General features: G+C 38.8%; 1 protein-coding gene across 1 annotated transcript in view; it reads left to right on the top strand.

Moving 5' to 3' along the window:
• Positions 1-6,498: 6,498 nt before the first annotated feature.
• Positions 6,499-15,991, top strand: part of IL5RA (interleukin 5 receptor subunit alpha) — a 36,882-nt gene continuing 27,389 nt past the window's right edge. The window contains exons 1-5 of the mRNA XM_059161547.1: positions 6,499-6,764; positions 8,050-8,193; positions 12,493-12,577; positions 14,146-14,291; positions 15,540-15,678. Of these exons, the coding sequence (XP_059017530.1) occupies positions 12,505-12,577; positions 14,146-14,291; positions 15,540-15,678 (358 nt within the window). The 5' untranslated portion in view covers positions 6,499-6,764; positions 8,050-8,193; positions 12,493-12,504. The remainder of the gene's footprint in view (positions 6,765-8,049; positions 8,194-12,492; positions 12,578-14,145; positions 14,292-15,539; positions 15,679-15,991) is intronic.

The raw sequence follows: 15,991 nt of genomic DNA, 5'->3' as shown, positions 1-15,991 counted from the left end.
GATTATCATGTCACAAAACAACTGGTTGATCAACTTGGGGCATTAACTGTGTCGACTTTAGTGCTGTATACTTTCTCCATTTCTTCCTAGTTCTGGTTTTAGGCAGAGGGACTGATTTCAAGCAAAAACACATGGCTAAACAGAGGTAAAAACCATTAAACAGCACAGTGATCACCCTGAGATCAGAGCTCCTCACCCCACCTGCCAGCACCCAACTCCAGGACCTATGGCATCCATGTCCTTAAAACATCACTGCTCCAAGGAGCATCTCTATTTTGAAATAGGACATAGAAAGGAAAAGAATGCTTCTCATAAACATAAGAATTTATAGTAACATTTTAAGCCCCTTGAGGAAGATATTTGAAGTGATACTTGGACAAGTCAGATAAAAAACATAATTTTGACCTAATTTTAATATTCTGAAATTTGGGACTTGAGGCTGGTTAAACCTCAAACCCTTCCCCCACTTCCACCCCCTTTTTTTGGGTAAGCAACACTGAGCAATTTGTTTAAGAGACATGTTCTGTTTCAAGAATGTATTCTTTCTTCGAAACAACAAAAAGTACCTCTTTGAAAGAAAAGTCACTCGTTTTGCTCTCATAAAAGTTTAATAGAAGCCAACTAAAGTTTAAGATCTCCCAGAGGACAAATAAAGAGATTTCTCAGAAAATGTAGAATCGCAATTTTCATTGGTGTTAGGGGATTTTACACACAAAAGCAATTTTATCTTACATTTAAAAGAGGTAAGTAAATAGACAAATCAATTTTAGCTGTTCTGAAATTTCATACTGGGTCATTAATTTTAAAAGATGGGACTTCAATAATAGTTAAAAGAACAGAGGCCCAAGGGTAAAGACTGAGAATAATCACCTTCAAGATTCTGACTTAGCAGCAGCCTCAGATCGGAACCAAGAGTCTAAACCAGCTTCCTTGTGATGTTCTGCATTGCATTTCCACCATCAAATAGAGAAACATATGGAATTCCCTATTGTAACAACACAAAATCCCTCTTCTTTCCTTAAAACTGAATACTCTCATGGATTCTGACCAAACCAGGCTAGATCAAATTAAGACCTGCCCTCTCATCTAGTGGTGGAGACGGAGATATAAACATAATATTCAAAACAGGATAAAAGTAAAATAGTTTCAGGTGCAGAATGAACACTCACTTGAGAGAAAGAGTAGAGTCAGAGAGGTCTTCCCATTGGAAATGATGTTCAGACTTAACCTGAAATAATTGGAAGTTTCTCAAAAGGCATCTCCCCACCCCCATCCCTGTCCCCCACTAAGTAGGAGACTTGGTCCTTATTAAGTAGTTGTTACACTGTTTCTCTTAAAATAATCATGACAATTACACAACTGAAGTGTTGTCATTGTGGGCAATGTGACTATGGTGAGTATCACAACCAAAATGGGCTAAATTCTCTGAGTTTCAGTTTATTCATCTGCAAAATCAGCTATAGGGCTATGCTATGATAACGTATATAAAGCAACTGACACTCCCAGGCATGAGGTAAGTTATCTCTCGATTGAAACAGAATACTAATTTACGTTAATAAAGTAATATTAATTATATAGTTCATTTGTTTTTACATCTGGTTGATTTCCTGTATCTGGCTTTGCATGTAAAGAATTGGTCCCTGAAAAGTTATTTTGTAATATGTAATTACTACAAATCATTATGTTGTACACCAACTTAGATAATGTTATATGTCAATTCTACCTCAATACAAGTGAAAAAATAATAAAAGCAATAGTAAAAAGAAGAACTGGTCACTAACAACTCAAGATGCTTAAGCAAGATATGGGATTCTTTCTTGAAGCAAGATATGTTCTTAATTTTAGCTATACGTGGTAAACCTACACATTGATTTTATGCTGGAATTATTCTAATAATTACTTAGGATTTTATTTAAATCCTGTTAGGGCATCTTCCAAAAATATTTAAATAAATCACAGTTTTAATGAGATGTATTCATATCATAAAAGTCACCTCTATGAAGTATGTAAATCAATGATTTTTAGCCTAGTCTCCAAGTTGGCAATCATCACCACAATTAGGGACATTTTCTTTACCCTCTAAGAAACCCCATCACCATTGGCAGTCACTTTTCATTTTGCCCACGCTCCCCCAACCATACCTATGCAATCACTAATATACCCTCTACCTCTATGAATTTGCCTATTCTAGACATTTCATACAAGAAGAATCATAAAATATGTCATCTTTCATGAACTGGCTTCTTTCACTTAACTTCAGGTTTTCAAGGATTTGCTTTATTTTTATTTTTATCTTTTGAGAGAGAGAAAAAGTGAGCAAGGGTGGGGGATGGTGAGAGAGGAAAAGAGAGATTCTTCAAGCAGACTCCCCCCTGATATCACCACCTGAGCTGAAACCAAGAGTCGGACGCTTGACTGAGCCACCCAGGCAACCCGTCCATTGCATGGATATACCACGTTTTGGGTGGTTTTTTTTTTAATCATTGATTGACAAGCACTGTGTTATTTCCACTTTTTGGCTATTATGAATAATACTGCTATGAACATTCGCATACAAACTTTTGTGCAAATATAGATCTTCAATTCTTTTGGGTATTTGCCTAGGAATGCAACTGCTGATTCATATAGTAATTCTATGTTTAATTTTCTGAGAAACTGCCAGACTGTTTTCCAAAGCATCTGTACCATTTTCACATTCCCACCAACAGTGGGAACCAACAGGTTTCACCCAGAACCTATGAAGTTTCTAATTTCTCCACATCCTCAGCAACACCATTAGCTGTCTTTTTTATTTTAACCATCCTAGTGGATGTGAAGAGGTATCTCCTCCTGGTTTTGATCTGCATTTTTCCAGTGGATGATGTTGAGCACCTTTTTATGCACCTGCTGCCTACTGGGGCATCTACTTTGGAGACACGTCCATTCAAATATTTTTGTCCATTTTTCATTGGGGTATTTGTCTTCTCATTGGTGAGTTGTAAGATTTCTTGGTTTTTTTCCTGGTTACAAGTCCCTTACCAGATATGTAATTTGTAAATATTTTCCTCCATTCAGTGGATTATCCTCACTTTCTTTCTGGTATCCTTTGCAGCACAAAAGCTTTTAATTCCACTGAAGTCTGACAGACCTACCTTTTCTTCCACTGCTTTTGGATCATGTTCAAGGAACCACTGTCTACTGTGAGGTCACTAAGATTCATACCTATATTTTCTTCTATGAGTTTTAGAGTTTTAGTTCTCACTTTTAAGTATTTGATTTCTTTGGAGTTAATTTTTGTACGTGGTATGAGCTATGAGTGGAACACCATTCTTTCACATATTTACATGCCATTTGCTAAAAAGACAGTTCTTTCTTCATTGAATTGCCTCGGCATCCTTGTCAAGAATCCAATCATAAACATGAGCTCATTTCGGAACTCTCAGTTCTATTCCATTAGTCTGTATGCCTCTAGTACTTTATTTTTTCTTGCATTTATAAAGCATACAATATTTATACATATAGGAACATAAGAAGAAAATTGAGGGATATGTTAATCCCACTGCAGTAGACGAGCCTTTGGTTCCAATTCTTCACTGCCCTCTAGCAGTTCTACACATTCACACTCTTCTCATGGCCTTATCATAGTGGGGGAGTACACTGTGGGCTGGGTCCCCTTGATTCTGGGGGTGGCCATGTCATCTGTCCTGACTTTTGGGATATCAATGAACGTGACATAAAGAGATACTTAAAATAGGCTTGCACAGCTGGTCCTGCTCTCTTGCACACTTGCAATCACCATAGAAAGAATCCACCTTGGGTAGCTATTGGTTCCAAGAGAATGACAGATGCATAAAATACATGTGACCCCACTCTGATCTGGAACCCAGCCAAATTTAGCCAGAGTCTAGTCAAAACTCAGACACTTGGGCAAGAAATACATGCTTATCAATGTTTACCACTGTGGTGTTTGTGGGTGGTTGTTTGCAGCAATAGCTAACTAATAACCTACCACTTAGAGATAACTGCTCCGATCAGTTTGGTCTTTTGATTAAAAATGAGATTATGAAAAAAATCTATATATGTATACTTGGTCTATTGTTTTTACTTAGCATCTTTCCATAGTACCCTGTATTATTAAAAGTTCTTGATAAACTCTATTATCTACATATTTCAACCTTTGAAAGTTATCTTTCTCCAACTGTCCCCGTATTATTTTTCCTATGACAAGTAAAGATATAATGAGTTTCACTCTTTTTCTCTCATATAAATCTTGGTCTCTATTTCATATTTCCATGAAATGGATTCCTATTTATAAACACCTGTAGTAAACTTCTACAACTGGAGTCCAAGGTGGGACCACCGAATCCTGTGTTCCTTCCTGTTCTTCTATTCATATTTTCACCTATATTATTTGGCTGAACTCAGATTGCTTTTCTTCTAAAAGAATACAGGCAAATTTGACTTTACTTTAAAACAAAACAAAACAAACACAACAATTTGGGGGATTCTTCCAGCATATTCCACTATACTATCTTTTGACATTTACAGTTTATTCTAAAGAAGAAAACTGTTGCCAAGTTAACTTCACAAAGCACTCATTTTCCTTCAGGCTACAGTGGTAATAGGACATGGAGACAAAATGTGAGTGCATTTTTAAAGTTATTATTGATATAGTTGATAGAAGATCAGATATCCAAGAAGATGGTATCCAGGCTAGTAGCCAAATCTAATTCTATGTCCTTAACAGTGCCTGATGCTGTGCACAGACACATTCAGTAACTACTTCTCGAGTAACTGAATACAAGAAATAGAACATGAAAGCAGACTCTCAGGCCAGAAATTCCGGCCCTCGCAACAATTAATACCTATTTTAGGGCTTCCATAGTGACAAGTACACTACAACTGACATTAGATGTACGGGACGTCCTAGAGTATGTCAGAGGCTGATCTCTATTTCAACGCTTCTGGGTGCTTCTTAGCAAAGAAATGGATGTCTCTCTGCCACTTCCCTCTTCTCCAGGGAAAAATCGCATTTTTTCAGGTCATCCAATAATGATTGACCAGTTTCATTTTGGCAACTGCTACAACAGGTACCTTAAGAACCCCACTCACGGTCCTTGTACATTACCTACACTGAGCCTCCTGGAAGTCTCATTCAGGGTGCGTGTGGTTCCTTGTCTTGCAAGTAGAACTGATCTCACCTGGCAACTGCCTCCTTGCCTCCCGGCCCTTGCTCCCCCTTCCTCCTGCATTGGCTTCTCATTGGCCACTGTCACTCAGCTCCTTGGGCTAAGAGCGGGGGTCCCCTTACAAAGGCAATAACTGATACCTGGCTCAGATACTTTTTTTTTAAATTTTTTATTTTTTGGCTCAGATACTTAATACAGTAAGTACTATTCTTTTTTTTAAAGATTTTATTTATTTATTTGACAGATGGAGATCACAAGTAGGCAGATAAGCAGGCAGAGAGAGAGGGAGAAGCAGGCTCCCTGCTGAGCAGAGAGCCCAATGTGGGGCTCAATCCCAGGACCCTGAGATCATGACCTGAGCCAAAGGCAGAGTCTTTAACCCACTGAGCCACCCAGGCAGCCCCCCCCCTTTTTTAAAGATTTTATTTATTTACTTGAGAGTGAGAAAGAGAAAGAAAGAATGCACAGAGAGAGAGAGGGAGAAGCACACTCCTTGCTGAGCTCACAGCCTACAAGAGGCTCCATCCCAAGACCAAGGGATCATGACCTGAGCAGAAGGCAGATGCTTAACCAACTGAGCCACCCCAGGCATCCTAATAAGTGCTGTTCTTATCCATCCACACCCTAGGCCCCATTTTTTAAAATTAGCTTTGCTAGTCAGTCACCTCAAAATTCCTAGACAGAAATGGAACAAAGCAAAAAACAAAAACAACAACAACAACAACAAAAACGCAACTCATTTTACTTCAGTTAGAGCATCCCGAGGACAGCGGAGGCATTCTGCTGGAACCTGGGAGTTGACAGGAGGAACAAGGTCCTGGGCTGTGGCGCTGACCCAACTGCCACTGTCTGTCACAATCTTTATAGAATGAGCAGGGCTACACTGAGCTCCTAGCCGGGCTAGCCAGCAGTTTATCACACTCAGAAACTCGCCCTGCCCCTGGCACACAAAAGTATGGCAGTGCAGGGCCGGCTAGTGAAGAGGAAAAAGCCTAAGACATTCTCTTAGGCCTGAGAAGTGCTGCTATCGCGCCGCACAAAGACAGACCTATTCTGCTTGTCCTCCCATGTGCCCAGCACTGTGTGGGTGACAGAGGCACAACGCATACCTTGGCTGAATGAAGCCTATGAAGAACGCAGACACGCAGTGCTCGAGACCACCCACAGAACACTTGACCTTGTCACCCATGAGTAAAAGTTACTTTCAGCTCCTGAACAGAGAGCCAAACCTCTTGAAAGAGAATGAAAATGCAGACGAGACCGTTATCAGATAGTGGCTATCAGAACAAGAGAGATCCTTTCACTTCATTCCTCCGGGGGTTGCTCTTGAGGCTCGGTCCATTACTGCTCTTAGAAAGGCTCCCTGGAAATGTGCTCAGAGAAGCTCTGTTTTACCCCCATGGCAAATAAGCAAACGGCCCGGGAGTGTGCAACCCTTACAGCTGTGATGATGAAACAGTGAAGGAGAACCGCCTCTAAGTCAAAAAGTACACCCAGAGATAAGAAGATTCATTTTCAATGCCCTTGCAGCTGCTCCTGATGGCACGGCCAGCACACTGCTCACTGAGTGGGGATCCAAGGCTGATTCATCGCAAAGTGAGCAAATGCCTTTTTCTCCTCTAAGATCGCCCTGTGCTCCACCTCCTAAGAATTTCAGTACGTGGGGAAGGGGGCAAGGAGAATAGGAAAAGGGGGAAATAATGATTTCTAAAAATATGGTGAATTTTTAAAGAAAAAGGGGAAACAAAACCCCTTGTAACTATTATTAGCAGGGGCAGAACTAATAATGGTGCTATAAAACATCTGTCAGGCAGCTCATATCAATTCTGGGAATGGCACTCTATTCTTGCGCCCTGATAACTCAGCTAAGTAACTGAGGAGAGCAAGTCCATGGCCAGGTGAGTCATATTAACAAGACACCTATGGTTTTTGTTGACCCTTATATGGGAGAATGGTTTTCCACTGCTGCAGGTACTTTAGGGATTAAAAGGAAAATATAGACTCTGCCAAGATTTCTCAGAAAATACCTGAGGTTAGAAAACAGGGTATAGCAGTTAATGAAATATCTTTGTGAGGACATTTCAGAGTTAATTAAGAAAGCTACACATTAAGGAACAACAGCAAAAAGGAGATGATTGCATTGTATCTAACTGAAGTCATTCTGCTTTTTGTCTCTCCTGGGGATTCGGGGGTTTTTCAAGATTGTTTGACTTGATACAAGATGTAAAATAATTTGAAGTATCTAAAACAAAAATAGCTAAAATATCTCACTTGGTTTTGTTATTTACCCAAAGCAACATAATTTTTTAAAATTTTTATTTATACAGGAGAAATAGATTGAATGAAATTTTTTTTTAAAAAAAGGAAACTAAAAATCCTTCAATACCCCATGAGCCTAACATTCATGAACACATGAAAAGTGATCGCTTTTATAGCCATACTGATTAATGTATTCAATACTCAATTTAACGGATTATCATGCCAAAAATTTCATTACCTGGTACAATTTTTATTTTGTATGAAAGGTTGTGTTCTCTTTTGTAGTTACTGAAAAATATATTAAGGTGTGTAGCTATTTGTTAAAAGTTTGCCTTTCAAAATTAAAGAAAGATTTGGAGATCAAATCATCTCATTTGTTTTCATTACATGAAATGCTACTGGCGGAAATTTTTAGGCAAGGTACCAAATGTATCTCTCTTACACACACACACACACACACACCCATCACCACCACCCCCCACACACACACCCCACCCCGCCCCTGAAATGGACCATGCTTGTTAACATGCTCCCAGCCTTCTGTGCTCTGATCTGTTTTTCCCCAGGCTAGGTTTTAGCCTACTGACTTGGTAGAGTATTAATTTGCCTCTATTCTTTACAGGACCAAGCACTTCAAGCATCTGCCCTGTGCCTGATGCTGTGCTAGGTGCTGGGGCTGCAGCCAAACGCACAGACAGGATGGATCTAGCCCTGGCCCTCTGCTATTGAGCACGGTGGTTGGAAACAAGAGGATCACCAGAGGCAGGTATGGCCAGGAGTGGGGAAGCAGGGATGCGGGATGGCAAATCATACCACATGGGATTAGCTGGGAGATTTTTAACCACTGTTGGGAGATTAGCAGTGAAGTCCTTCTTCCTTCATTTTCCCAAAGGAGCACCATTCCTACCTTGCCTAAAGACTGTTTATGAATGTATAGAGCAACAATTTGAACCCATGACTTATATTTTATGACTATTTCAAAAAATTGACTAAAATCCAGGAATAAGAAGGAAAAAACTGCATGCATTATACGCAGTCCTTATCACTCATTTATATTTTTAGGAAGCCTGCACGGGTTTTCATTTGGGGGTAATGCAATATACCTAAATGTTAAATGTGTCCTTTGCATTTTACACCCTGGGTTATTTATTTTTCATCACTCAAGAGATGAGTTTTATTGCTGATTACTCTGTACAGGGAAAAAAAGAGGAAGTAAAAAAGTAAACTCTCTACTTTTAAGAGCCTAACAGAGCATGAATCCTCTCCGTTGCTTTTCAATTTCTGTGCACTGAGGTTGAGTCTGGAATTAGATGTCACCACAAGTGACTCAAAAATGCTCTAAAAACAGGGTTGCATATACAACTTTGGTTATAAAACAAATGCCCCAGGCAAATAATAATAATAATAATAAGTTGAGAAGAAAAAAAGAGGGGAAAATATTCTTAAGTCTGAACTTCAGTAGAATTTGACCAATTCGTAGGAACACTGGGGAAATCCATTGCCAATTGCCAAAACTTTACCCAACTTTCTACAAACATCTGTAGTGCAAGAGGTTATGCTCCTGTTTTCTCCCAAATTTCCAATAGAACACTTATCAGAAGGCAGATTCTTAGAAGGCACTCGAGGAATTTTATGTAGACTCGGTGAAATGTCACAGGAACAAATAACCTATGATATCTCTAAGAAAACTGAGTTTGTACTTGTGATGATTGTAATTAAGTCCAAGTTTGCTTCATTCTGCTTTATTTGAATGTTATTTTAACAACTTGATAGCTTTCTGGTGGATTTTAATTGGTAGCCATAAGTAATCGATCATATTGTCATTTTGATATGTATTTTTTTAAGCTAGAGAGGTAGCTCTATATTTCTACAGTGAAAGGTTGCCCAGCTGACATCTATTTAACAATATACTGTTGAATTAAAGACACAGCATGGAGAGAGTTGGGTTGTTTTTCCAGCAGTGGTAATTGCTATGCCTGAGACCAGAAATAATAAAGGATCACGGACAAAGGCTGGAGGAGCTTTCAGGGAACAGAACAGAGAATGAACAGGATTACGGAAAACCCGGGTCAACTGCCAAAGCAAAGTCTTGGGGGGAATTTAGCTGGCTCACAAAAAAATTGCCATTCTCACTAATATTTTGACTTCTATTTGAGTATCTTGTGTTGTCTGTAGAACACGTAATTTTGTTGTGTCACCTTTTTGAAATGAAAATATCGCAATGAGATGAGAAAAAAAGGGTATGGCTGTTTAATAGCCCCCCAAAATAATAATAATCATCAGAAAAATTTTGAGTGATTGAATACAAAACGTAATTCCATTTTTAGCAGCTACGATGTTGGAATATGTAATGAATTCTAGGGGAAGGTGCTTGGTTATGTAAAATATTCAATTATCTCCCCACTTAGACACTCAACAGTTTTATCTTTCAATTACTTAACTGCAAAGAACAAATACATGTTTGGTCATAACATACTATTTACTTTGCCAGTCAGTACAGGTCGCTAGGGAATATCAATCTTGCATTTTTTTTTCTGACCTAGAATTCCTCTTAATGACAATTAGTGCAAAGTTAGTGCATATATAACATTTCAGGAAATGCTGACGTTTCAAAGACTTGACCTTACCTTGCAGAGGAAACTGTCTTTATTGTTATTTGTTGAAGGTTTTTTTAGTTTTATTTTTGTATCTTTGCGTCTCAGCAAATTACTAATGCTTCCCTGTAACTCCTTAAAATTCTTACTTGTTGAAAAATATTAAAGTATTAAAATACCTTTTATTGTTCTTGTCATTTTTAAAGTCCTGTTTCTACAGTGTGAGATCGGAGTAAGAGAACATTATTTTTTATCAAAAGTAGCACAATTCTGATTAGCAATTCTCTATTTGAAAAAGAAATTGAATGATTTGTATGACATTGCTATGTTTGTTCTGTATTGAGATATTTTACTGATTTCGTTATAAAGTTAAGAGTGATAGTAGTAAGTAAAGTAATAAGTTGATTAAATAGTAAGCTCAAAAATAATAATTAAAAATTTCTTTATTTGGGCGCCTGGGTGGTTCAGTCCTTAAGCGTCTCCCTTTGGCTCATGTCATGATCCTGGGGTCCTGGGATAGAGCCCCACATCGGCTCCCTGCTCAGCAGGAAGCCTGCTTCTCCCTCTCCCACTCCCCCTGCTTGTGTTCCCTCTCTGTCTGTCAAATAAATAAATAAAATATTTATTTAACAAAAACAGAATTTCTTTTTTCTCCATTTAGCCAAAAGTCATCTTCTGTGGTTCTGCCACCATTATATTTGCAAATACCAATCCTTTTAAATAAGCTTTCTAAAAAAACATTGTATTTTTACATAATCATTATACCCAATGTGGGACTCAAACTTATGACCCTGAGGCCAAGAGTCACATGCTTTTCCAACTGAGCCAGCTAGGTGTCCTTTTTCAAATAAAATTTTAAACTGAATACTTGAAGTCATTTAAATTAGTACAGAGCATAGGCTTTGCCGTTGGAAGATCCAAGATTACGTCTAAGTTCCATTATCTACTAGATGTTTGATTTTTGGAAGATTATTTAAGTTTTCAGACTCTTTTTCTTCATTGTCAATTGGCTAATAACCATGTGGGCCACCCACGGAATAAAAGGAGGCATGAGAGATGAAAGGAAGAACTGCTTTGTAAAATCCAGGGTAGCACACAACACGGGGAAGCTGTTAAAATTCTTTGTTCCTTGAAATACAGTCCATATGAAAAATGCCTTTCAGTATCTCCAGAGGAAACACTCAAGATTTCTTTTTTTTTTTTTTTTAAAGATTTTATTTATTTATTTGACAGAGAGAAATTACAAGTAAGCAGAGAGGCAGGCAGAGAGAGGAGGAAGCAGGCTCCCTGCTGAGCAGAGAGCCCGATGCGGGACTCGATCCCAGGACCCTGAGATCATGACCTGAGCTGAAGGCAGCAGCTTTACCCACTGAGCCACCCAGGCGCCCAACACTCAAGATTTCTAATCGATAATTCCCAACAAGGCATCCACTCCCTTCTTGGACATCGTGTCCAACAGGATGCTGACATTAACACCCACACTTTCCAGGCTGCCATGTTGATTTATCACAACGTTACAACCCTAGAGCCCGTTTCATTGTCCAGTTGTTTCAAGTAGGTAGCAAGCCGGTGTTTATTTTCTTTAGGCCTCTAACTGTGTTTTTAATTCCTTTTACGGCCTGCCCCTATTTGGATTCATCAAAATATTTAACCTCTCCAAAGCTCAAAGTGTCATAAATTTATTCCAAGTTTTGTGACACAAAGTGTCTCTTCCTCACATTAAAATTGTTTTCAAGTTTCTTGTCATGTTGGCTCATACTTAAATACTTGTTAATTAAAATTAGAATTTTCTATCTGATTAACAGTTCCCAGAATTTTTACTGTTCAAAGATCTGCTCTGATTTCCTGCTCAGTACCCGAACTCACCCACTTAATTTCTGTTCTTCTGGCTTTGCCCTTGCTGTGGATTCCACAAGGACTGCCTTTCCCCGTTGTGTGTCAAGAGCTCTCGTTAAGGGACGCCTGGGTGGCTCAGTCAGTGGAGTGATTGGTCAGGTTGTGATCTTGGGGTCATAAGATTGAGCCTTGCGTTGCTGGGCTCCGTGCTTAGCCCAAGTCCGCATGGAACTCTCCCTTTTTCTCTACCCCTCTCCCCTGTTCTCTCTTTTTCCCCCTAAAATACATAAATAAATCTTTAGGGGGAAAAAAATAAAAAGAACTCTAGTTAATCCTTCTGGACTCCATTCAAAAATCTCTTGTTTCTTACGGTGTCCCATTCACACCTTTATTGCAACAGTGTTTAACTGGACTACAATTATTCATTTACATTTCATCCTGCCCTTCAGACTATGGATCCACTTTTTAAAGACAAAACCTAAGATTTGTTCCTATTTGTATTTTTAGCACATAACAGATAGTTCATAATGTTAAATGGGAAAAGGTCTACATTTTACAGTAAAAGGTAGCTTCCAGTTTCTCTTAAAAATGGCCTCTGGTGGTGATTTGGATCTTCATCCTTCTGTCTTCCGTAGGATGGGATTATCATGGCATCTGCATCACTGATTCTGTTGTGGGCTGTGGTGATACTGAGAGCAGACTCACTTCCTGATAAAAAATGTAGGTACCACCTATCAAATTCAGCAGTGTTTCTTTAAAAAAAATTATATATATATACATATATATATGTATATATATAACATATAACAAAAAATGATAGCCTTGTTTTTTTCTCTTAAAAAAACCCTCAGTTTGAAACTGGATTGTTAAAAGAAGAATACTTATTCTTATCAGAATCCAAACTCTTTAAACACACTAGTACTTGAAGAAAACAAAGTTGGCTGGAATGCACATTTGATGACAACGGGGAATTCTATTCGGAGTGTGGGCACATGGGCTCTGTGGAATGGAGCTGGGGCCCATGTGTGGAATGGCTTCCCATGCAAGGGGTTGGTTACGAGTCCTCACAACCAAAGAATAAAAAACTTCCACTATGTTTTGGTTCAGAAACTTGTTAATCTATGGGTCTGGTATAAGGACAGAGTCTAAAAAAAGAAGATTATCACACAGTCTGTATATAGTGTTGTCTAAGAGAACTTTCTATGATAAGGACACTATTCTATATCCTCATTCTGTAATGGAGAAGACACTACACATAAGCGACACAGAGTGCTTGAAATATGTATGGCTCATGCAACTAAGGTAAGGAACATTTGGTTTAACTCACATTTAAATAACCGTATATGGCCAGTGGCTACCATAGTGGACAGTGTTTTATAGACAAAGTCCTACAAGCCATATGTGGCAGGTACGGATGCAGAGTTGTACAAGGCTATTCAAAATTAAAGGTCAATGGAAATACCCGAACCATGTAGTAAGTGAATAAAATTCAGTTTCCTAATAGTGTGTACAATATTGTCCTAGTTTTAGGAAGCAATTTAAAAAGTTGTAGCAACATATGCCAAGGACAGAAAATAATGAATGTATCACATATTAACACTATTTTCCATTGCAGGATTAGAAGTAATTTTTCTTTCTTTTTCTTTTTGCTCACCTGTGCTTTCCAAAATTCCTAAAATGAGCAGGCATTGATTTTGTAATTTAAAGGCAAGTTTTTATTTTGAAAACAGTGGTTCAAAGAAAAAACCCTTTTTTCTATTAAGGTCTAAGTAGTTTTGCTCACAAATTGTTTTGACTTGGAATCATAATGAGAAATAAATTAATTTTACTTCAAGAACCAGTGCAAATACAAATATTGAAGTACATTGATGTAGTAGAAAAAAGAGGTTTATGAAACATAGTCATTATATGTCATAAACCCTGATATTTTCTATCCTATTTTCTTCCATGTCATCAGAACAAATTCTAGCCACAAACCAGTAAGTTTTTCCAGCCGATTTATAGATAATGGCCCTCAGCCTGAAGACTGTATTTATAATAAATGACATATTAAAGTATTCATATTTCAGTTTAAAAAAAAAACCTGCATATGCTATAGGGAAATACCTGGGCAAAGTTAGAAAGATAATGAATTAAAAGCAGTTTTAAGCAACTGCGTTTCCAAAATTATTTCCATCTTATACCTTCTAATACTCGTAAAATCCTATACTACACCCTGAAGGTCTTGGGCAATTTAAAAATGCCACCTTCATGCAATCGAACATCACGTGGCTCCTTTTCACCAACAGCTTTACTTCTCCCACCTACCAATTTCACCATCAACGTTACTGGTCTAGCCCAAGTTCTTTTGCGCTGGGAACCAAATCCTGATCAAGAGCCAGGGAATGTGGAGCTGGGCTATCGAGTGAGAATAAATGCTCCGCAAGAAGAAGATGTAAGTATTTATTCTGACAGTCGTCTTTATTCAGAGTCCATTTTAACACTGACTGCTTTTTCCCTGGCGAATGAACTTTTAAGTCACCCTCCTCCCCGCCAAACATATGGACTCAAGGGTTTTCTGTTAGACTCTGAGCAGAGTAGGGTGCCTGTTGAAATGACAGTGAACTATTGCCAGGCGTGTTGCTAGGCATTCCGCAGCAGCACAAACATTTTAACTTTGCTCTGATTCTTTCACCAAGAAAAGAAAGTGTAGTGAATGTGAAGGTAAAACAGATTTGATACTTGAAAATAGGCAAAGAGAAAAAGATAGGGAAGAGAGCAGTGGAGTAAAATGGGAGGCGGCCGGAGGCCTAGCCAGCGAAGCCAAGTTCAAATTCAGGGTCCGCCACTTCCTGCCTTGGCAACCTTGGGCCAGTCACTACACATCTCAGAGAAAGGGCTTTTCCGTATCCCATTGAAGGGATTATGTTAAAGCCCCCAATACTTAGGACATGTGTAGTAAAGTGAGATGAAGGAAGACGCAATTAGTATTAGTTTTTTTTTTTTTTTTTAAGATTTTGTTTATTTGAGAGAGAGAGAGAGAGAGATCAAGAGAGCGAAAGCACAACCAGGAGAGGAGGAGCAGAAGGAGAGGGCGAAGAGGCTCCCTACTGAGCAGAGAGTCTGACATGGGGCTCGATTCTAGGACCCTGAGATCATGACCTGAGCCAAAGGCAGAGGCTTAACCAACTGAGCCACCCAGGTGCCCCAGTATTAGCTGCTTTTACTTTCAATATGGAATTCTAGAGAATTTTCCCTTAGAAAGTACCCTCTGCGGAAGAGACTGGGACTAGAGAGATGGCTGAGGTGAATGTGAGCCCTAATCATAGTATTTTGTTTGTTTTTATAGGAATGTGTTCATCTATCACTGATAAATCGTTATATATTATTGTACCTTTTTTTTTTTAACACCCAAATGCTAGAATTGGGTCATTTATTTACTTGCTCATTTTTAAAAAATTAACTTTGTTGTGGTATGAGTGGTGTATAAAAAGCTGTATGTATTTACCTAACTTGATGAGTTTGGGGATAAGCAGATATGTACCTGTGAAATCACGTGCTTAATTATGTTCTATCCAAACTAGTTCATTGCCTTTTATTTATGTGCCATTTAAAGAGTGGAAGAAAATGCCTATCAGATTAAAATAGCTCTTTTAATGCTCTTTCCCTTTTCTGTATCATGACTTGTGGTGTTTATTTTTAGTATGAAACCAGAAACACTGAAAGCAAACGCGTAACCGTTCTTCATCAAGGCTTTTCAGCAAGTGTGCAGACCATTCCGTGGGACGGCCACTCCCTCCTCGCAAGCAACTGGGTTTCTGCGGAGCTTAAAGCCCCTCCGGGTAAGATGGGTGCCTAACAGCCTCACATTGTATTCCTGACTTTGCAGATCAGGCAAAGCTGGAAAAGTAATTGGCTTTTCTTCTCCACAGTCAGTCGGCAGTTCCTCCTAACTCATAACCCACCCCATTCCATCTGGTGCACCCCTGCACACAGCTCGCACGTCTCAGTTCCCAGCTCCCACATCACAGGGTCATCAGCAAAATCACAGCCAATGAGGTCTTTCATAATTGGGCTGTAAGACATTTTCCAACCATACCCAACACGATTCCTCTGCTTTTCTCAGACAGATTTCTAATATGGACTCTGCCCCCG

Source organism: Mustela lutreola, chromosome 2 (assembly GCF_030435805.1).
Source record: "Mustela lutreola isolate mMusLut2 chromosome 2, mMusLut2.pri, whole genome shotgun sequence".
In the NCBI taxonomy this organism is placed as follows: Eukaryota; Metazoa; Chordata; class Mammalia; order Carnivora; family Mustelidae; genus Mustela; species Mustela lutreola.
This window is presented reverse-complemented; position numbering and strand designations above follow the sequence as displayed.